Source organism: Notolepis coatsorum (genome assembly GCF_963971535.1).
Source record: "Notolepis coatsorum genome assembly, chromosome: 11".
Lineage (NCBI taxonomy): Eukaryota > Metazoa > Chordata > Actinopteri > Aulopiformes > Paralepididae > Notolepis > Notolepis coatsorum.
The window spans coordinates 88,609,441-88,633,725 of record NC_140175.1 but is presented as its reverse complement, the minus strand read 5'-3'; the positions used below and the strand labels follow the sequence as shown (position 1 = coordinate 88,633,725).

Sequence of the window (24,285 nt, the reverse complement as noted above, 5' to 3'; positions counted from 1 at the left end):
TGTTTCTAAATTCAGCCCCAAAATCAACGGCCACCTACTACTCCTTAAGATATAAATAGTAGATTAGATGAAGAACAATATAAAGTGCAGGAGTGCGACCTGCGTGCAGATGTCCACCAGCTCCCTGTAGGCGGTGGGGCTGTGGGACACCAGGCTGCCGATGGCCGAGCTGAGGAAACTGAGGAAGGTGGAGGAGCCGCTCCGCTCCGAGGCTGTGCCCCGCGCACCCCCCGATCCCTGCGGCTCCATGCTGGTGTGGACCCGGCCTGCCGCGGCCAGACACATCAAGCGCACCAGGATCCGGATGTCAGCCAGACCCAGGGCCTCCAGACCACTGGACTGGCTGCACACTGACGTACTGGTAGGAGGCGAAGAGAAACCACATCAAAAGGCAACATCCAAACAATAATTCACAATAATACATGGACTATGGTGATGTAATTTATAGGCATGCTGAGGCCTCACTATTGATCAATCTCTGACGGAGAGGCGCAACAAACACTGGTATTTGTTCATTTATAAGGCCCTTATTGGTAAGCTACCTCCTTATACTACATCATTATTGGAATGGAATTTTGGAACCCGTTCTAGTGACTGGCTGGTCCTTAAGGTCCCCGGAGTTTGCTCTGAACAGGGTGAATCTGAATTTTGCTATGATATGAACTCCAACAGTCCTTGAAGCTTGAGATTCTCCCCTCTGTTGCAGAGTTTAAAACCTTGATCTCCAACCTTTGTCAATCAAGTTGTACGTGTTTTAATTGATTTGTTATCCTTGCTCTTTGCTTCGTCTTGTTGTCACTTTGTCATGATTGTATATGCTGTGTGACTCTATATCTTTTTTTTTCATGCTTATTTCTCGACTCGACGAGACTGTACATGAGGGAATCCTCAGTTGCATTTCGAGTTTAAAGGTGCCATGCATTATAAATGTCATTTTTCAGTCTCTAGCATTGTATTATAGTAATAGGAGTTCGTATCAATGTGTTTTTGGGCCTAAATACTATATTGGCGAATTCCTCAGCTACAGCCCATCCCCTCTTTGCCTCTAGTAAATCAGGTCATGTTGATTTGACGACCTGGTGCACGTCACAGGGCGCTGTGGATAGATGCCCGCCCCCATTCTACCTAGACTAGACAGCGAGTGAAGCTGCGGGGCGAGAGGAAGAGAGAGCCGAGAGGGAGCCGAGAGAAAGGAAGAGAGAGGGAGAGAGGGAGAGAGAGGGGGCACTTGGGGGGGGGGGGGGGGGTCCGCGCGACACACACACACACACCTCCGAACGGGAGAGTGATAGAAAGAAAAAAAAGAAGAGAGAGGGAGGGAGGGAGAGAGAGGGGGCACTTGGGGGGGGGGGGGACCTGCCACACGGAGGTCCGCGCGAAACACACACACCTCCGAACGGGAGAGTGATAGAAAGAAAAAAAGAAGAGAGAGGGAGCGAGGGAGAGAGAGGGGGCACTTGGGGGGGGGGGGGGGGGGGACCTGCCACACGGAGTTCCGCGCGAAACACACACACCTCCGAACGGGAGAGTGATAGAAAGAAAAAAAAGAAGAGAGAGGGAGGGAGGGAGAGAGAGGGGGCACTTGGGGGGGGGGGGGGGACCTGCTGCACGGAGGTCCGCGCGAAACACACACACCTCCGAACGGGAGAGTGATAGAAAGAAAAAAAGGAAGAGAGAGGGAGGGGCTTCTCTCTCTCTCTCTCTCTCTCTCTCTCTCTCTCTCTCTCTCTCTCTCTCTCTCTCTCTCTCTCTCTCTCATGGTATAAATGATTATTTGTGTAAATATATGGTTATACGCCGACCATTAAGAAAATACATGTTAGTTTAGGAATAAGGGGCAGGTAACTATATAACTATAAGATTTATTCTTCTTCCTGCTCCTTTTGTCCATGGAATGACTATTTATGATTTTTTAATGAAGAAACTATGATTGTATTATTCCATGTGGCAAATAAAAACTCTGAACTGAACTGAACTCTCTCTCTCTTCCCCCCCCCTCCCTCCCTCCCTCTACCAGTGCAGCCTGTGGTCTGACTGTCACTCAAAGTGCTTATGGGCGGGGCCATAACAGCCTGATTTCTCGAGGCTGAAAAATGATGGTTTCGAGTACTGGATTAGAAATATAAAACAATGAATTTTTTTGAAAAAAATATTACAAATGTCTTCAATAGACTAACAGGAATTGTGTAAAGTTGCCCAAATAGTGCTAGGAATAGCAGTGCATAACCCCTTTAAATACAGGTTTGAAATATGAAAATGACTGCAGAACAGATCGTCGTGCTCCAATGTACCTGGAGGAGGTCTGTGAGAGGGCTCTCATCACCACGCTGTAAGCCAGTAGTATCTGGGCTGTGGAGGTGACTCTCCTCAGAGCCTTCAGTCGGTCCTGAGGGTCCCTCAGAGACGCCGCCTGCTCCCCCAGGCTCAGGGGTCCCGCGCAGCCTTTCTGGTCTGCAAGCACCATCCCTGCAGAAAAAATTTGAAAAAGGACCCATAATGGGGGATTTAGAGCAGAACCACTTTTGCAGTTTTTAAATAATGCAACAGTTCAATGGGTGCATTTATGGTTATGCATCACTAGGGTCCTTTAACCCTACACTACTACAGTTCAGCAGACAACCAGAATCCATTCAACAGTGAGGCCTTTTTCTCCATAGGAGCCACATGGCATGTTTGTGTTAATGTTTTACCAGGATCCCCATTAGCTGTCAAATGAATGACCGCTAGACTTCCTGGGGTCCTCACAAGAAAATAATACAACAGAATACAATAACAGGATGTAATTAATATTTGTCTTTTTCTGTAATTAGAAAAAGGAGAAACAGGAAATCTAAAATTAATATTCAACATTGAAGATACAATGAATGGTTGTATTCATTCACATCTCCCCCCCCCCCCCCCCCAGAAAAACTCATATGTGAAAGGCCAACTGAAATTGATAAAAATTTATTAAAATGTTTAATACAATAAAATAAAAACATAAAATAATTCATCTTCAATGGAGGCTACATCATACCACAATAGAATTTGTTTAACTATTTGTATTCTTTACTTGCCTTGTGGATACCGGTAGAGTTGAATATGGCTCTAAAGCGCACTGTCGATTTTAAACTATTAGTCCTACAGGTCCAAGAAGTACCAGGTCACCACTTAGCGCCTGTCTGGTGAAATGAGTGTGACTGTTTACCATATACCGTAATCCATTTACCATATAATCTAATTGCTCAGTTTAAAATATAGGATTCCTTGAGGAGAATACATTTCAGAAAAATGTGAGAAGAATTACAAGGAGTCTGCATTCAACTGGCAGAGAGGCGTTTATGATTTATGATACGATTTATGATTCGGTTGGTTTTGTGACCAACTGAAGTTTGTTCAGCTCCTTCTCTGATGCTGATGGGCAACATTCTAGATACAAGTGACTGTACTACCTAGTTAAGAATGGAAAGGTAACCATCCAGAACTGTACCTTTTGGAACCAGAGCTCGGTTGTGGTTGGCAGTGGTGTGGACCATGGCTCCCAGGGGGTCCGTCTCTGTGAAGAAGATGGGATCCGGGACCAGCTTCTTCTCCGTCAGCCCCAGGGGCCTCAGCAAGACCCCGAAGTCCTCCAGTCCGGTCAGCTTGTCCGCATCGCCGTCGTCCTGGTGGCCCAGCTCCCAGTCATCTGAATGGGGGTTACACAGGGAGAAGCGTCCGATGAGACTTACCCTTCATCTGCTCTGAGAGGAAATCCAATTGTAAACAGATGAATTACATTGTTATTATGTCAAACTACAGTTTGGTGGTGAAAGTCCAAAATGCAGGGAAGGAGCTTAGAGCTAACCCTTACCATCGGAGGCGCTGTCCAGTCGTCCAATCAGATCATGCGCTAGACCTTTCATTCTATCAAAGAGGAAACATCAATGGTCTTTAAAGCAACAGGTTTATTTGTGTTGGTTGTTCTTTTTCATTTACAGCATAAATCAAATGACGTTTTATGAATCCAGCGTGCCGCATGCTTAGATTGGATTAGATTAGATTAAAATGTCAAAAAAGATTAAAATTGTCATTATACAGCACAGGTATACAACGTAAATAAGTTTGGCATCCAACCAGAGTGCAAATGTAACAGTAAAGTGCAAAAGCAATATACAATGTACATGTGATTAAACTGGGTATACAATATATAAATTAATCAGATGTATGTAGAGTTGTAGTATTAATATGTACAGTGATAGAGGTATAAAGACACTATGATAATAAGTCATACTGACCAGCAGCATAACTAGTAAGAGTAGGTAAGGGATATGTACAGATATAGATATAGTATTTACAGATATGTAAAAAGGAGTATAAGCAGGTATGTACAGACAGATGTGGATAGATATATCTATATATATATATATATAGGGTAAGAATAAACAGCATAATTATAAATGCTATCATAGAGAGTTATATGGGTTATATGCAGGTGTATAAGTAGGTATATAGAAGGATTATATGCAGGTGTATAAGTAGGTATATAGAAGGATTATATGCAGGTGTATAAGTAGGTATATAGAAGGAGTATCGGGTCCCCCCAGGGCTGTGTCCTCAGCCCCCTGCTGTATTCGCTGTACACACATGACGTGTGGCCAGGTTCAGCTCCAAATCCATAGCGATTTTTTAAAATTTGTATATTATTGTATATAGTACTCATTACCTTTATTTCTTAAATTTAGCATTGTATTGCATTTTATTCTTATTACATTTTATCATGTCTATTCTATTTTATTATTTGTATTTTTGCACAATCAAGGCGGGCATGGCCACCTTCATTTCACTACGTGTCTCGTGTGTGTATGTGAGAAATAAATCTCTTGAAACTTGGAGTATATGCAGGTGTATAAGTAGGTATATAGAAGGAGTATATGCAGGTGTATAAGTAGGTATATAGAAGGAGTATATGCAGGTGTATAAGTAGGTATATAGAAGGAGTATATGCAGGTGTATATTTTAATTTGATTTGATGTTTTTTATTTTCGTGTCTTACAATACATACAGGTGTATGCCCAGCCCATATGGGCTTACAAGACACATAACAATAAGTATATACCGGTAATAATATACTTGACCAATTACTTGACAAATGACATATAGACCAAGATGGCCACAAGAAAAAGAAAATACAATAAAACGTAATATAACACAAGCTGTACGCAATGTATGTAAGTAAACAAAGAAACAAGAGGAATTCAAATACAATTATATAGGATATAGTGTGTTTTGTCTCAAGTGCCATGCTTTCTCCAAAAATCCTGCAAAACTAAAGATGTCCCCCACAAAAAAAAAAAACTCAACATACAACTCTCAGACTGCCAAATAAAATCCGGATTTACAATTTGAATTTTTAAGTAGATATATAGAAGGAGTATAATGAAGAAAGAGAGAAGGAACATCCTGGTTCTGGTGAATAAGAGAGATAGTGTGAAACAGACCTCTCGTGTCTGGAGCTCAGCTCGCCCAGGTTGGCAGCCAGGTACTTCTCCCTGCAGGAAGTGCACAGCAGGTAGTAGGGGCTGCCGGAGCCGCACTCCCCCCCGAACCAGCCGTCCACGTAGGCCCCCGTGCTCCGGTAGCCCCTGCGCCCGGCGCTCTGCCCGCAGCCCGGGTGGTGGCGCTTCATGTGGTTGTTGAACTGCAGGGTGAGGGTGTTGCACAGCTCACACATCACCATCTCGTGGTGCTCGTGGTGCTCCTCGCCGGCCTGCGCAGAGGACGTAGAGGATCTGCACCGGCGGCCCAACCTCGCTTCACACACCTACGTCGACGTATTTACCATTTTATGTGTACATATTACAAATAAGTAATATATCGACGTATTTACAAATAAGTACATATAAAATGTGTCTGTGTTATGTGTGTGTGTGTGTGTGTGTGTGTGTGCGTGTGTGTGTGTGTGTGTGCATGCGTGTACCTCCACCATCCAGAGTGTGTCTCTCTCGGAGCTGATGAACTCCGGAGTGAGCAGCTCCTCGTAGGGCTCTTCGTGGTACGGGTCGTCCATGTAGCCCAGCTCAGACTCCTCCTCCGCAGAGTAGGGGTGGGACTCCACCTGCTCCGGCCAATCGGTGACCCCCGGGTCCTGGCGGTAGAGCTGAGGGATGGGGTTGGGTGACGGGGAGTCTGTGGGAGAAAAGGACCACAGGAGAGAACGTGGGCGAGAGGGAGAAACTAAATCAACACAGGGAGGGTTTCTTTAACTCAATCAGCGCCGGACCCGATGATTAGTCGGGTTAACTCGCCAACCGTTCAGCGTCAGACCCGAGTATAGTTGTGTTTTCATCGTTATTTCTTTTATTTGATATTTCCATTCATTACAGGCACACGGACATCTGGGTTAACATGGGGAATCATCCTGAGAATGCCAAAGAGCAATACCGGCCGCATCCACCCAGGTGGCAGTATCGAGCACCCTTTGAAACATTACATCTTGGCCTGTGCGTCGATCAAAAGTCTCCGGTCGGATTTTTATTGGTCGGGCAAGGGGGGCGGTTATAACGGTCGGATTGAGAAGCGTGAATTGCTCCCGGTGCATGATGTGTGGCGGATTATGTTGGCGACACGATCGACACCAATACTGGGACTCGCAATCAGATAATTGGAATATTCTTTTTGGGGTACATCCTAGTGAAGGTAAGGCCTATATGGTATCAATCCTTCTGTGATCCAACCATGATTTCACTTCGATCACAATATATGTGTGTAACGTTACTCCACAACGTGTGCCGTTGGTGACGATCAAAGCATCAAAAAACATAATACCAATCATATAGATGTGATTTCGAAATACAGGCGAGAAACGGCAAACATTTTTGTGAATTGCACGTGTTGCTGCATAGCGTCGTTTTCTGGGATTAGACAGGATTACTCTAAAACTATACTCATATTCACCGCGGTATAAAACGGGAATGTATGAATGAAAAAATTATTTCTTTAACACATATTGAACGATAGATAGTCGATGTCAAATGGGCCATAGTATTGTATCCATAGCTAAAATATAGAATATAGTTATAGCCCTGCAAACACCGCCACGTATTCCTATATTTTAGAGCGTCGGCCTTTTAACAACACATCACGCATACCGCTGTGGCGTCCATTGAGTTAAGGAGAAACACACGGATGGCAGTGGAGGCTGTGTGCTCTGACCTGCCCTCCTGACGTAGGCCCTCTGCCCCAGGCCGGTGCGCTGCCGACGGGCCGGCGGAGGTCTGTTCCTGGTTAGGTGGACATCTAGGAAGTTCTCCCTCTCTACCAGGTCTAGGCCTGGTAACAGGCTGGAAACACATCAACACATAGTCTATTATGACATTGGTCATGACCTAAACTTCCATGAAAAAACAACAACTTGAATACAAAAACATTTAAGGCTGCACCCCCCAAATTTCTTTTTATACCTGTGTGCCAATTAAATGTAAGACTTGTTAATACCCTTTAAGGCCTTAAATTGAGAATTATGAATGTAATACTTTTTAACCCTGTCACTGTGACAATACAGACGATTAACCCTTTCACTGCCACACGACAAAGGGTTAACCGTCTGTAGTGTGTGTGGTAGTGAAAGGTTAACCTTCTGTAGTGTGTTAGTGAAAGGGTTAATACCCCACAGATATCCTGTATATAATATCTAAACCAACATGGTCTCAGTGTTGCTATTCCCTGACCTCTCGTTGGGTTCACTGGAACACCAACATCGTCTATCAGCGTCTCTATCCCCTGACCTCTCGTTGGGGTCACTGGTGGGGGCGGGCTCTGGACGCTGCACCGTCTCTGGCCCGTCCGGGGAGGGCGTGGTGTCGGTGACGCCCCCCGGGGTCTGGGCCTCGGCCGCCTGCTGCTCGTCGGTTAGCGGGTGCTCCAGCATCCAGCTGGCCAGCACCTCGATGGTCCGAGCGTCCACCTCACCCGTCACCCCTGGGAGAGGGGGGGGATCGCAGACACATCACGGGGGAGAGGGAGGAGTCACAGACACGTCACAGGGGAGAGGGAGGAGTCACAGACACATCACGGGGAGAGGGAGGAGTCACAGACACGTCACGGGGAGAGGGAGGAGTCACAGACACGTCACAGGGAGAGGGAGGAGTCACAGACACGTCACAGGGAGAGGGAGGAGTCACGTGGGGAGAGGGAGGAGTGACAGAAACGTCACAGGGGAGAGGGAGGAGTCACAGACATGTCACGGGGGAGAGGGAGGAGTCACAGATACATCACGGGGAGAGGGAGGAGTCACAGACACGTCACGGGGGAGAGGGAGGAGTCACAGACACGTCACAGGGAGAGGGAGGAGTCACAGACACATCACAGGGGAGAGGGAGGAGTCACAGACACGCACAAAGGAGGAGAAGAGAGTTAGAAGAGGAAATGACAGGTCGTACGCTGCGTGGCCACTTGAGGAGAGAGGTCACCCGGGGTTTGGTGTTATAGGGATGGCTAGTGTGACGTCACAAATTACTTCCGTGTCCACTAGCATGTTTAGTCTAATGCGGCCAATGTAAACACAGCAATGGCTACAGCCCAGGAACCGGTCACCCTTTTTACTGTGACATCCTACTTCGCTGACTTCTCAAAGTCTGTGAAAAAGGGTCTATAAAAAAAAAAAAAAAAAAAAAAAAAAACAGTAACGGAGGAAAGCGGTGGTAAGAGGCTGTTTTGTTGACATCATTTTTTATTTTTATTTCTATCTACTTTTTCTCCCCATTTTTCAATTTTTTCTCCCGTCCCCAATTTCGTATTGTCCAATTCTACCCTCCCCTGTCTCGAACGCTGTTAGGTCATGCCTCCCACAGGCCGGCTGCAATGTGGATGAAGCCTTGCATCACGTGTCCCCTCCGGAAGTCGAGGAAGCAGCCGTCGCATCTTTTCACCTGCACAGGTGAGGGACACGCCGCCCTTGTCGCTTCCTGATTCTACTGCGCAGGCGCACCAACCGACCTGTAGGAGTCGCTGTCCACAACGTCCGATCCCCACCCACCAGCTTCCCACCCCCTAATACTGCCAATTGTATTAGTATGAACGACCAGCCAAGCTGGTAGCAACGCCGAGAGCTGGGCTCGAACCCAGCATCTCCTGCGTTGGTGGCGAGCGCCTTGCCCACTGCGCCACCTAGCCGCCCTGTTGACATAATTTCTATTGCTGCAACACGGGACACAGCACTGCACCATTTTACTGCCTTTGAATATCCCGTCAACAGGACAGGACACAGAAGTGGCGTTTTGGAATATGATGACGTAGCGCCTAGCCATCCCTATAGGTGACGAAATGACACCGAGTCTGGCATGCAGAATTAATTCTTCCACATAAAGAAGGACCGGGCGATCGGGGTTAGTTTGTGAGGCTGTGATGGGTGGGTGCAGGTTGGCCTATCGTTTGAGTAGCGTGAGTGAGTGAAGTCGAGACCGAGGAACTTAGTTGAATAAGAAGTGAGGAACTTAGTTGAATAAGAACAGTGAGGAACCTAGTTGAATAAGAACAGTGAGGAACCTAGTTGAATAAGAAGTGAGGAACCTAGTTGAATAAGAACAGTGAGGAACCTAGTTGAATAAGAAGTCAGTGAGGAACCTAGTTGAATAAGAACAGTGAGGAACCTAGTTGAATAAAAACAGTGAGGAACCTAGTTGAATAAAAACAGTGAGGAACCTAGTTGAATAAGAAGTGAGGAACCTAGTTGAATAAAAACAGTGAGGAACCTAGTTGAAAAAGAAGTGAGGAACCTAGTTGAATAAGAAGTGAGGAACCTAGTTGAATAAGAACAGTGAGGAACCTAGTTGAATAAGAACAGTGAGGAACCTAGTTGAATAAAAACAGTGAGGAACCTAGTTGAATAAAAACAGTGAGGAACCTAGTTGAATAAAAACTGTGAGGAACCTAGTTGAATAAGAACAGTGAGGAACCTAGTTGAATAAGAAGTGAGGAACCTAGTTGAATAAGAAGTGAGGAACCTAGTTGAATAAGAACAGTGAGGAACCTAGTTGAATAAGAACAGTGAGGAACCTAGTTGAATAAGAAGTGAGGAACCTAGTTGAATAAGAAGTGAGGAACCTAGTTGAATAAGAACAGTGAGGAACCTAGTTGAATAAGAAGTGAGGAACCTACTTGAATAAGAACAGTGAGGAACCTAGTTGAATAAAAACAGTGAGGAACCTAGTTGAATAAGAACAGTGAGGAACCTAGTTGAATAAGAACAGTGAGGAACCTAGTTGAATAAGAAGTGAGGAACCTAGTTGAATAAGAACAGTGAGGAACCTAGTTGAATAAGAACAGTGAGGAACCTAGCTGAATAAGAAGTGAGGAACCTAGTTGAATAAGAAGTGAGGAACCTAGTTGAATAAGAACAGTGAGGAACCTAGTTGAATAAGAAGTGAGGAACCTACTTGAATAAGAAGTGAGGAACCTTGTTGAATAAGAACAGTGAGGAACCTAGTTGAATAAGAACAGTAAGGAACCTAGTTGAATAAGAAGTGAGGAACCTAGTTGAATAAGAAGTGAGGAACCTAGTTGAATAAGAACAGTGAGGAACCTAGATGAATAAGAACAGTGAGGAACCTAGTTGAATAAGAAGTGAGGAACCTAGTTGAATAAGAACAGTGAGGAACCTAGATGAATAAGAACAGTGAGGAACCTAGTTGAATAAGAACAGTGAGGAACCTAGTTGAATAAGAAGTGAGGAACCTAGTTGAATAAGAACAGTGAGGAACCTAACATAACATCATAACCCATCAAGTCTAACCAAGAAAAACTAAATTACCGTATTGGTCCAAATATAAGACGACCCCTCTATTGCAAGAAAAAAATAATTTTGAAGACCAAATCTTGTTGGGCGGCTGATTGGCGCAGTGGGCAAGGCGCTCGCCTCTAACGCGGGAGACAGCTCTCGGCAGTGCTACCGGCTGGCCGGTCGTTCATACTAACACAATTGGCAAGTCTTAGAGGGTGGGTGGGGATTTGACGTTGTGGGCGGCGACTCCTACAGGTCGGTTTGGTGACGCCGGTGCGACGGAAGCAGGAAGTGACGGGGGCAGCTGCTGCGGCGAAAAGATGCGACAGGCTGCCTCCTCGTGTACCGGAGGGGACACGTGATGCAAGGCTTCTGTCCTCACTACAGCCGACCTGTGGGAGGCATAGTCTAGCAACGTTCGAGACAGGGGAGGGAGGAATTGGATACACGAAATTGGGATGGGAGAAAAATAGAAAATGGGGAGAAAAAGTGGATCAAAAACAAAAATACCAAATCTTGTTTTTATAAAGAGAATAATTGTATTTGAAAATAATGATAAAACACATTGTTTTATTCAATGTAGGCAAGGTGCATTAGAAGTGTTGAAGAAGACCTCCTCAGGGGTCAGGGGTCAGGGTGAGACCTCCTCACAGGGTGAGACCTCCTCACAGGGTGAGACCTCCTCACAGGGTGAGACCTCCTCAGGGGTCAGGGGTCAGGGTGAGACCTCCTCACAGGGTGAGACCTCCTCACAGGGTGAGACCTCCTCACAGGGTGGGACCTCCTCACAGGGTGAGACCTCCTCACAGGGTGGGACCTCCTCACAGGGTGGGACCTCCTCACAGGGTGAGACCTCCTCACGGGGTGAGACCTCCTCACAGGGTGAGACCTCCTCACGGGGTGAGACCTCCTCACAGGGTGGGACCTCCTCACAGGGTGGGACCTCCTCACAGGGTGAGACCTCCTCACAGGGTGAGACCTCCTCACAGGGTGAGACCTCCTCACAGGGTTAGGGGTCAGGGTGAGACCTCCTCACGGGGTGAGACCTCCTCACAGGGTTAGGGGTCAGGGTGAGACCTCCTCACGGGGTGAGACCTCCTCATGGGGTCAGGGGTCAGGGTGAGACCTCCTCACGGGGTGAGACCTCCTCATGGGGTCAGGGGTCAGGGTGAGACCTCCTCATGGGGTCAGGGGTCAGGGTGAGACCTCCTCACGGGGTGAGGGTGAGACCTCCTCATGGGGTCAGGGGTGAGGGTGAGACCTCCTCATGGGGTCAGGGTGAGGGTGAGACCTCCTCATGGGGTCAGGGGTCAGGGTGAGACCTCCTCACGGGGTGAGACCTCCTCATGGGGTCAGGCGTCAGGGTGAGACCTCCTCATGGGGTCAGGGGTCAGGGTGAGACCTCCTCACAGGGTGAGGGTGAGACCTCATGGGGTCAGGGTGAGGGTGAGACCTCCTCATGGGGTCAGGGGTCAGGGTGAGACCTCCCCATGGGCGACACTTGTTCTCCACCTCCGCGCGGCCCGAGAAGGCTGCGTCATTAATGATTGTATAATGACATTTAAAAGTCTAGACCCCGAGAAATAAGGCTGACACCCCTTTTTCAGAGTTTTCTCTAGGAATTAAACCCAGTCTTATATTCTGGACAATACGGTAATTGCGATTGGTAATGTAGAATCGTCATGTCTACCACCAGCACATTCAGTGAAGGACAGATTTGAAAGCCTGCAAAGCCCAAGTAAAGCAGATGAAAGACACAAACGCAACAATCAGACAGACGCACACAGACATACAGCAGACACACACAGCAGACAGACACACAGCAGACAGACACACAGCAGACACACAGCAGTACCTGCTGCCTCCATGGCCCTGTAGATATGTCTCATAGAGAAGCCCATTTCTAGCAATCGAACAGGGACAAACATTTGAGGCCGTTCTAGAGATTGAGAGAGAGGGGGGGGGGGGGGGGGGGGGGGATAGAAAACAAAAAAAACAAGCCCACATCTATCATTTAATAGTGTTGAAATCCCAGCAGATCCACATGATTATCAATTCATGACAATTTTGGCAAATAATATTTTCTGTATTGGCCGCTATAAGCCGACAGTACATGAAGTGCAACTTCATGTCAAGCACAATTAGCCTGACTCATTATGAATCCATAATGACTTGACTATACACCCCAGATAGGCCTATGAACATACAACCTCAGAAACAAACAAAAAAAAGCTTTAGTCTAATGTCCTTCTCGAAACACATTAGGAAAAACAATGGTGCCATTCAAGCGTTGTGAGGACAAACTGTGACACTGCATGCGCTCAACGTCCTACCTCTTCAACGGCAGAGCGAACTCACGTCATGCTGTTGTTGGGGCAACAAGTCACAGTCGTGAATGAGACAGAGCTGGACATTTTCAGACCATGCAGCGAACAGACAAGACAGTCCCTGTCTCCCCCTCCCCTCCCGCTCCCTCCAGCAAACTGTACATCTACGTATTCCTATTGAGCTACAGGACAGGGCTTTGATTCCGCTTTCGCTACCAAGTCCATTTAGAGACTGGCTCGAAATTACGAAAAACAGTACCCGAATCGAATTAATTGAAAGCTTCATTGACCTTCAGTGGTGCTGCAACTAGTGAAAACTATTATCTTGTATAATAATAAAAATCTGTCCTTTTAGATATCAGTGTTTGCCAAAGCGGTATTCAATATCCAATTATATTAGTTAACATTAGCGGTTGTAATCGGGAGCTTTATTACACACTGTGTCTTTTGTTTTGTTTGTTTGTTTCATCGGTTGCTAAACTCCGCCCCCTGGATACGTCTCTCTAGACCAGCGGTTCTCAAACTACGGATCGCGACACAAAGTGGAGTCGTGGGTAAGTGACAGTGGGGAGTAAAATAATTTATAAAGAATCAATATATATATTTCTTTCTGTTCTGGCAACATATTTTGGCTAAATATGCCTCATTTTAGAAATGTGTATTGATAACAGTGCTATAATTAAATGTTCTAATAAATATGCATGATCAAGTTCAACAACGTGTGCTTTTATTTTGATATTCCTTAATTGCACATTGAAATTATGCGATACATTAAGTGTGGGGTCGCCAAAAGAAATGCCTAAATAAAATGCAGTGGTGGTATAAAAAAGTTTGAGAACCCCTGCTCTAGACCCCTGTTCTCTCTGTGCTTGGCTCTCTTACCCAGGCTGCTCCTGGCCTGCGTGCTGCAGGGCCCGGGCTCCAGGAAACTGGTCTGCTGCTCTGTGAAGGCCTCACAAGAAGCAGAGCTGGCCAGGCTGAAGCCAGGGTGCAGCATGGGGGGCGTGTTAACCAGGCCGGCCAGGGTGGGGAAGCGAGCGAGCACCATCCGCCTAGAGGGAGCCAAGATACATTACGGTAACAGGGACACAGTGCTGCTGGTGATGCTCGGCCCGCTAGTAGGCCGGGCCTATAGGCCGATGATGAGTACCGGACGAGGGTTTCAAATGTCCCTGAGGCGCCTGAGGCGTGGTTGATTTACCTTGCCGGACTCTCTGGGAGGAGTCCCAAACGGTGAAGATAAATCAAGCACCCTTTTCTTTCAAATATCTGGAAGGAGTTCAGTGTTTTTCGCTGAGGTCTGGGAGTTATCGATATCAACCCACACAACGGCTGGGATACAGCCAGGAGGCGGTTCAATATTAGGTGGGCACCGAGAGAGTTGTCCTTGAGGGAGAGATGGGACACTAATCTTGGGGAGAAACCTCCCCCAGGAGAACTCTTTTTATTTTACGAAGGACAGATAAGAATAGTACTTTCGTTTTGTTCCGGGTGAGCCAGAACTAGGCTATAACTCTCGACGCCGAGATTGTGTATCGGTGCTGTGTGACTATCGCGCTGAGGCCGTCTGTCTGCTCGCCTCTGCCACCGTATTGGCCAGGTTAGGACACAGGCGGGTCGAGCTGCAGCCTCGGTTAAAACACAGCGCAGTCGGAATCGCTTTCACAAAAAAAACACAAAAAAGAAAAAAAACACACACGACACTCATCCTAACTCACCCATCGCCTGGGCCTCTGGTGAACTGCTGCTACTGACAGACAGAGATCTGCAGCGGTCAGTGAGTCAGCAACAACATTACAGTGTCGGAAACAACAGGTTCCACCAATAACTACAAATGAGTGCAAAAAGTACCCCAAAGTAACGTTAAATAGCACAAACGGACTATAATATAACACAAAGTACTGCATTACTTTGTGGTTATTTTGCAGTATTCTTTGCTGCACTTTGCTTTGTTTTCAAATCAAAATCAAATAAAATTTATTTGTAAGGCCCGACAACACACGTTAATGTCCCCATGGGCCGGACACGTCTTCTTTAAACAAGTCAAGAAGAAACATCACAATAAATCAAGAACAAAACAAAAACACCATAAAGTCCAATTTTTTTTAAATAAATGCAACACTCCCAGACATACCCCACGCGAAGGTACTGTAAGGAAAAACTCACTAAAACCTAGCAATAGGAGAAAATGCACCACAGGCAATGTGGAGGAGAGAAACCTTAGACGAGCCGTTCAAGGGGGGATCTCCCTTCTTAGATGTCGGTGATAGTAGTGTTGCAATAAAACAGGCAAAACAGTTGGTAAGCATGCACTCATATGCGTAATGAAACACAGATAAGTGCATGGGATAGCAACGGAACAGTTTTGATGTATGCTGTATTTTGTGGTGATTAGTAGGACTGACCTCAGCTCCGTTATGACTATTCATGATTAGTTTCTGAGGACAATGTGTCTGACCACCAAAGATGCACTCTTAATATTTCCATTGTATTTCATTCACCACTAATGGCAGTTAAATCTGTACTGTAGCTATACTCAATCACACGTCTTTACATCAGCGCTTAGCACGTATATGTACTCACTGCAGGAGGTTGATGGGGAGGAAGGGGTTAAAGTTATCCATGCCGTCCGCCTGCAACGCTGTCAGCAGAGAGGCAGCCAGGTCATTGGTGGAAGACGAGGCAGAGGCTCCGTTTGATTGGCCAAATATGGCGGTGCCCTCCGACCCTGTGCTGTAGAGGGAGACAGAGCTGGAGGATTTGGAGACGGGCTGGGAGGACGAGTGGTGCCCCGACTCTGGAGAGACAAGGGTAGGGAAAGAGATCTGTGTCAAGATACAACGTGGCTCGAAATATAATTATACAATGATGCAATGTATACACAGTACAAGTTAATATAATGTGTCACAGTCACTGAGTACAGGGTGACAGTACTATCTTCCTGGACTTTTACTTTTAAACCGGCATAGTACAATTTTACACTTAATGTATATTTCTTAATATTTTTTGTTACTGTATATTTTATATTAGAATGTAACATGGGAAATGTATATCCCGGACCGTATTTTTTTTATTATTATTTTTTAAACAAACATATAAACAAACATGACAACACACGATAAGATATACAAGCATTATTAACAGTGCACATCCAATGAAATCACCATATAGTTAAATGTCTTATACAGGATATACCCCCAATACCTGCTATCTAATACCCTACACACATATGCTCTAGCTCGTACCCCCCCCTCCTGGACCCCCCATTGGATAATCCATCCATTATCCCTCGCTCCTAACCAGACACTACCATTATATGCTAGCTTTTATTTTCTCCACCACTTCTAACCACATTGTCATTTTGGATTCATTGAGACCCAAAATTCTTGCTGTAGATATTTCTTGATAAATCACATCGAGATATGTAATAATCCAGACCTTTCGGCACATTTTTTCCGGTTGGAACCATCGTGATGCTATCAGCTTTTTAGCCACTGTGATACCCGATAAAACCAATCTCTTTAGCTGTGGATGTACTGCATACTCAAAAACATCATTCAGCAGTAATACAGAGGGGTGTACAGGTATATTCAGAGTTAAGAGATTTGATAATTGCTGGGTCACCTCTTTCCAGAATATCTTAACTGGTGGGCAGTCCCAGTACATGTGCATAAATGTCCCCTTGTCCCCATTTGTACATAAAGAGCATTTGGAGTCTTGTTTAAGACCCTTTTTTTTCAGTCTTATAGGAGTCAAGTATGTCCTGTGAATATAGTTAAGATTTATTTGTTGATGGTCCGGGTTCCTTGATGTAAATCGAACATTTGCCCAGGCTTCTTGCCAATCAAAATCGCTTTCCAGGTCTGGTATATCCCTCCTCCAGACGGAGTCTAGGTGGAGGGTTTCATACGAGGATGTTAGTAATTGATGATAAAAATCTGAAACAAAACCTCTCGATGTCTCTCTTTCATAGAAGAATTTGTGGTATCTGTGGTGTTCAATTGGTATCTTTAATGGAACACCGTGAGACTTCAAACATAACAATAACTGTGTAAAAGAAAATTGTGGACTCTGAGATAAAAAAAAATTGCGTATTTCTTCATAGCTACAGAAACCCTGTTTGTTAAAAACATCACCTAATGAGTGTATGCCTTGCTTTTCCCATATAGGGAATCTTATAGGTCGTTTTCCAATCAAGAGTGCATTGTTATTGAATAAGGGAGTATGATTATGCCATTTATGTGGATTAGAATGTTTTTTTTGTGTTTCACGCCATATTCGGATTGCATGAGTAATTATGGGGCCAAATTTCCGTTCGCATTGCTTAATTGATAATTTAGTGTATGCTATGTCCTTCAGTCTATGTGGGGCTACTATATTTTCTTCAAATTCTCTCCAGGATACTAATGCTTGGGGATCAAACCATGTTGTCAATGGTCTTAAAGTGTACGCCTTAAAATAGTGGAAAAAATCTGGAAATGCCATACCACCGTCTGCTTTGTTTCTCTGTGCGGTGGATCTTTTTATACGTGGTGGTTTATTATTCCAAATAAATTTGTATGTGGAGGAGTGTAATTTTTTCCAGTAACCCTCTGGAGGGGGTAACGGTAGCATTGAGCTGAAGAAGTTTATTCTAGGTAGTACATCCATCTTAACTATTGATATCCGTGCCTGTACTGAGTTTTTAAGTTTTGACCACCTATCAAGGTAGTCTTTGATTTTGTTTTGGATTTTTATGTAATTGTGCTTCACCGTTTGTCTTATGGTGGGGAATATTTCCACTCCCAAGCATCTAAAGTGTTTTACCATAGGTATCTCTACTGGGAGGGTTATATTTCTTTTTGCAGGGGCGTTAAGTGGAAGGAAAGCCGACTTCGGCCAATTTATCTTAAATCCCGATAAATCTCCAAAGTCCTCAATCAACTCGAGCAGATGAGGCAGATGAGACCGTATTTTATTCTTAGGCTTATTTTTATTCTTATTCGTGACTTTTGTTTTTGTCTACCTACATGTTTACTGCGAGTGATTTGTAGTGCCAAATTTCCCTCAGGGTGAATAAAGTATTTCTTTTCTTTTCTTTTCTTTTCTATTCTATAACCCCAGTAGAAAGAAAATAACATTTTCAGTAAACACTGAATACAAAGAAGTAGGACTGGTCCGGTCGTCATAATTCAAACAAAAACTACAAAACATTCTGGCGACTACAGAATCAGCCATGTTGGAAGACAGCTACCTTTGCGTTCCTTGGCTCCCTTGTCCTCTTGCAGCCTGCTGAGGGCTCCTTTATAGATCATGACCTGAGCCCTCTCCAGGTCGGCCAGGGCCACGCTCTGTTTGATGGGACACGGCCGGACCGCCCACTTCACCATGCTCCGCACCACGAACTGCAGGACGGACCTCAGCTCGGCATTCTCGTCCCCTGCCGCGCCGCCTGCCTTGTTGGCCTGCTCCGCGTTGTAGCCGGGGCTGGTGATGAGGCCGGCGGGAGGTTCGTGGTGTTTGGGAACCAGGAGCAGGTCCGTGAACTTCCCACAGCCGAGGATGACGGCCAGAGACTTCAAAGCACCGAGGAGGAGGTATGAGACTCTGACCGCTCTGAGCTCCAGGGCGAAAACATCCGGTTTGGGTGTCTGGGGTGTCTGGGGTGTCTGAGGGGTCTGGGGTGTCTGTGGGGTCTGTGGGGTCTGTGGGAGATAGGGAGGGGGGCTGGGGGTCGACTCCTGATCCGCCAAGGTGACTCTGGGTGAGGACGGAGACGGGAAGGGGTCCCTCTCCTCCCTCTCCTCCTTCCACTCTCTCCTCTCGTCCTCCGTGTGCCCGCCGTCCTCCTCGGACATCACCCGGGCGATGTCCTGGCACAGGCGGCGCCCCAGCTCCCCGCGGGGCGACGGGTTCTCCTCTTCCGAGCAGCTCTTCTTGGGGGGGGCCGCGGCGGGTCTGCTGCTCTGAGACGACCCCCGGGGGGCCTCCTGCTCCTCCAGGAGCCCCGTCAGGAAGATCAGGTCCAGCAGCACCGCAGGCTTCAGGCCTCGGAGCCTCGAGACGTCGCAGCGCGGCACGTCGCAGGGCTCCAGGGCAGAGAGGGGCGTGTCGCTGGGTGACCAAGAATTCAGGAAGCTTTGATTAGTGGACGGGGGAGGGAGGGAGGGGCGGCGCAGACGCAAAACACGGAGAGACGGAAGGAAGGAAGGTAGGAAGGAAGGAAGGATGTGCGGGATGATTACAAAAAAAAGGTGAAGAGAAAACAAAGGAAAAGGGGGGTGGGAGAAAGAAAAGAAAAGGAAAAGATCAGAATGGAAGAAAAAGATGAAAGAAAAAGCAAACACTTTTAAGACACAAAGTAACAGAAAGAGGAGAAGACATGCATGAAAGAAGGACGGCAACCGAGAGACAAATTAAAGACAGGGTAGTGGACAAAGAAATGTAGAGCAGAAGGAAAACATCATTTTGTAGCTTAAACCAAGAGTTCTGTATCTGATGACCCAGGCACACTAGTACCGTCTCACCCTGATTACCCAGGCACACTAGTACTGTCTCTAGGGATGGGATTCGAAAACCGGTTCCCGTTGGGAATCGTGACTATCGATTCCTCTTATCGCTGCCAGGTTTTTCCGACAGTTCAAAACAATAACTTTAGCGCCAGCATGCAGCCATAGAGCAGACTATTTGATTCCTTAAGGGCTAGACATTGCCTGGTTTTTGCCATATGCTCCCGAAATAATCCCGCTGTTTGACTGTTTCTATATGTGCAGTGAAAACTAACCCAATGCTTTAGAACCTAGTCATTCATTTAATTCGGTGTAACCTAAAGTTAGCCGCGGAGCTAACGCTAGCTAACACACAGAGACGGAGAGAGCTCAGGTAGAAAAAGGGTAGAAAGAGGGTGGGGGTGAGCAGGGAGGGGAGCCATCTCTGTGTGTGTGTGTGTGTGTGTGTGTGTGTGTGTGTGTGTGTGTGTGTGTGTGTGTGTGTGTGTGTGTGTGTGCAAGACCAGTACTAGTACTGTCTCACCCTGATGGGACATTAAAACACACTAGTACTGTCTCACCCTGGGACACTAAAACACACTAGTACTGTCTCACCCTGATGGGACACTAAAACACACTAGTACTGTCTCACCCTGATGGGACACTAAAACACACTAGTACTGTCTCACCCTGTGACACTAAAACACACTAGTACTGTCTCACCCTGATGAGACATTAAAACACACTAGTAGTCTCACCCTGGGACACACTAGTACACACTAGTACTGTAAACCCATCACTACCACACCTAGAAACATTAACCTCTTTCTTTTTTTTGCAAGAAAAAGGCTTCCAATGTGATCACAGCCTTAATGCTATGACTAGCTCCAACACCACAGCGAACCAACAAGGACGGACGTGGAGCACCACTACAAAAGCACTTACCCTAAACCCCTTACCCTAAACCCTTTACCCTACACCCCTTACCCTAAACCGGCGCCGCCTGTGTGTCTGTGTGCAGTACCTGACGGACATGTCGGCCTCCTCCCACTGCAGCTTGGCCAGGGGACTGCCCTCCTTCAGCACCCCCAGCAGCGTGGCCCTGCGCCCGCTGACCTTGTGCTGGCACAGCCCCCCAGCCCGGAGCCCGCTGTCCACCCCTCCGATGAGGGCCAGCACGGGCCACACCTCGGAGCACAGGGAGGCCAGCTGAGTCTCGGACAGCCCAGAGGGACCTGCCACCAGCTCCCCCGTGCTGCTGTCCAGTCTGGTCCGGTCCTTCTCCCTCTCCTCCTTCTTCTCCTCCGAGGTCCTGGGGCTGAGGCCTGCGGTGAAAGGAGAGACGGTGTGAGCCGATAATGGCAGCAAGTGGCAGTTTGTTTCATCAAACAAAAACAAACAAAATTAGCTCCAAAATTATCGGCAGAACACAAGGATCCCTAGTGCAGTTTAACAGTGCTCAAGAAAGCACATAAGATAATTGGTGACTCCACACTTGTCCTGCATGTGTGTTTTGACCTGCTGCGCTCAGGAAAGCAGATCAACAATGTAGGGATCCCGTTCTGGCAGTGTAATGTCTCTTGTGCTTTGGTAGTGTCGTGTATGTCCCCTGTTTTGTCTTGAATGTGTAGAAGTGCAGCTGTTTGCCGTATTCATGCTATAAATTGCCCCTTGCGGGACTAATAGTTTTTTTATTGAATTGAATCGTCATATAACACATGACAGATGTAGAGATATACTTTACGACCCACTATCACAATGTAGTCTGTAACTGTAAGGGATTGTGACAGCTCAAGCCGGAGTTGTAGTGTCAACATCAACCATTGCGCCAGCCCGATCTTGCATGAAAATTCGTAAATAAAAGTACCCATCAACCACAGTAAAAAGGTACAATATGTACAGGTACGTTACGTTATAACCATACGTAATATATTTACGTATCGTATATGTAATATATTTGGGTTACATATCGGCGATAATCCCAATAAAAAAAAAACACAAAGCGCGTGATCGGAAGCCAAACTGCTTGTCGTGGGGGGTGAGTGCGCTCACCACTAGACCAGGACACCCACCCTGCTTCAAACATAGAAATACTGATGATCCATACTGATGAGGGTTCATTCACAATACTACGTGAGATCAGGCTGCTCAAGACTACCGAGACTCACTTTTCTGATAGCCTCGCCCCAACCCCAACCACACTGGCACCTTAAACTAACCATAACCCTAACCACACTGGTACCTTAAACTAACCCCAACCACACTGGTACCTTAAACTAACCATAACCTTAACCCCAACCACACTGGTACCTTAAACTAACCATAACCTTAACCCCAACCACACTGGTACCTTAAACTAACCATAACCTTAAAGGAACATGCCAACATTTTGGGAAATTAGCTTACCGTCTTCTCCAGAGAGAGACAAGAAGATAGATACCAGTTGCCTCTCTGTGCGTTCAGTAGAAAGCTATCTGGTTGCACGTTAGCCTAGCTTAGCACTATGAATGGAAGCGGACATGTACGGGTAGCCTACGCATTGTCCAACTAACACCTCTCCCGAGGGCTACCCGTACATGTCCGCTTCCATTCATTGTGCTAAGCTAGGCTAACATGCAGCCAGATATCTTTCTACTGAACGCACAGAGAGGCAACTGGTATCCATCTTCTTGTCTTTCTCTGGAGAAGACTATAAGCTAATCTCCCAAAAATGTTGGCGTGTTCCTTTAACCATAACTTTCTTTCTGGTTAAAATGAACCATCATCATAGTATTGCTGTGTTTGTATCAGGGTGGGTGTCTTGGTCGTGTGGTGAGCACACTTGTCCCCCACCACAAGCATCGTTAGTTTGACTCCCAGTCGCACCGTTTTGTGCTGTTTTTCGCAGATACAAAGCGTAAATATATTACATACACAATACGTAAATATATTATGTATGGCTATAACATAATGTACATTTTGTCCCTTTTTTCCCTGTAGTCGAGTCGTGATTAGTACTTTATTTGACGTTTTCCGATGAGACCGCGTTAGCCGAGCTGCGTTAGCTGACCTGGCTTGACGCTCCCCAGGCCGCCCTCCTTCATCAGGGGTCCGATGAGCTCCAGACGGGCCTGGATGTGCTGGTTGATGTGCTGGGTCCACTGGTCGCACTGGTGGAGCCTGCGGAGCAGCTGGACCGTGGCCTCCAGCAGCACGGTGGTGCGCGGGCTGCAGAGAGGCTCCCCGGGAAGCAGGTCACTGGGCATGCCCCGCATCTGGAGGTCACACAGCGCCACCTGGGAAACGGGCACAGAGGCATAGATATATATAAAGACTAGATGGCGCAAGGCGGAGTCTCCCGCGTAGTTCACCGGCGGCCATCTTGCTTCAGTGGACTACTGCTTAAAGGTGAGTGATCTGCACAAACTAAAATACTTGTAACTCGCTGAAATCTTGACGGATTTACAAACGGTTTGGTTTATTACAAACGTTATTATCGTGGCTATGATTCTTGTTTGGAAGAATAATTTTTTTTTTTATATGAAAGTCCATTATACGTATGCAGTATAACTACATCTGACGTTTTTAACAAACCAAACGGTTGCAAATTGAGCAAGCTATGGTTATTTCAATAGTACATGCACTATAGTCATTCATGTTATGAGTGGGCGTGCTACCCTGTAGCAAGATGGCCACCATGTGGCAACGTCGGTCTCCGTTGGCCGGCAGCGCGGGTGAGTCATCTCTAGTCTTTATATATAATATATAATATATATATTAGGGATGTCCGATATTGGCATTAAAATGTGATATCGGAAAATATCGGTATCGGTTTTCAAAAAAAAAAAAAAAAAAATATATATATATATTTTTTTTTACATTTCTATAACCTTTATTTACCCAGGCAAGCAAGGACGAACAAATTCTGATTTTATTTATTGTAAAAAGTATGCATAATGTTGTGTTAATTCCACAACAAGAGATATGTAATGTTAATTACCTGAAATTATTCCGTTTTGGGGGGGGGGGGGGGGGGTATCGGTTGATATCGGTATCGGAAATTACGAGTTGGACAATATCGGTATATCGGTATCGGTAAAAAAGCCAATATCGCGCATCCCTAATATATATATATATTAAGGCTGTCAAAGTTAACGCGGTATTAACATGTTATCGCCCGATTCTATTAACACCACTTTCTTTTTTTTTACTTTTTTTTCTTTTTTTTACTAGACTTCACTCAGGTGTATTATTTTTTTTGTATTTTATTTTTTTATTATTTTTTAAACAAACACATAAACAAACATGACAACACACGATAAGATATACAAGCATTAGTTGATAGTGCACATCCAATGAAATCACATTTTAGTTAATTGTCTTATATAGGATATACCCTTAATACCTGTTATCTAAAAACCTACACACATATGCTCCAGCTCGTACCCCCCCCTCCCGGACCCCCCATTGGATAATCCATCCATTTTCCCTCGCTCCTAACCAGACATTACCATTATATGCTAGCTTTTATTTTCTCCATCACTTCTAACCACAATGTCATTTTGGATTCATTGAGACCCAAAATTCTTGCTGTAGATATTTCTTGATAGATCGAGATATGTAATAATCCAGACCTTTCGGCAAATCTTTTCCGGTTGGAACCATCGTGATGCTATAAGCTTTTTAGCCACTGTGATACCCGATAAAACCAATCTCTTTAGCTGTGGATGTACTGCACACTCAAAAACATCATTCAGCAGTAATACAGAGGGGT

General features: G+C 45.9%; 1 protein-coding gene across 1 annotated transcript in view; it reads right to left on the bottom strand.

The window, feature by feature from the left end:
• LOC311237389 (putative E3 ubiquitin-protein ligase HERC1) overlaps positions 1-24,285 on the bottom strand; it is a gene marked incomplete at its 5' end in the record, with an annotated part of 186,538 nt that overhangs the window by 60,684 nt on the left and 101,569 nt on the right. The window contains 14 exon segments of the mRNA XM_084325228.1: positions 100-358; positions 2,292-2,466; positions 3,470-3,667; positions 3,833-3,885; positions 5,460-5,728; positions 5,939-6,147; positions 7,174-7,301; positions 7,746-7,938; positions 12,594-12,677; positions 13,948-14,117; positions 15,649-15,862; positions 18,299-19,182; positions 20,557-20,857; positions 22,582-22,807. Coding sequence (XP_084181354.1) covers positions 100-358; positions 2,292-2,466; positions 3,470-3,667; positions 3,833-3,885; positions 5,460-5,728; positions 5,939-6,147; positions 7,174-7,301; positions 7,746-7,938; positions 12,594-12,677; positions 13,948-14,117; positions 15,649-15,862; positions 18,299-19,182; positions 20,557-20,857; positions 22,582-22,807 — 3,363 coding nt within the window.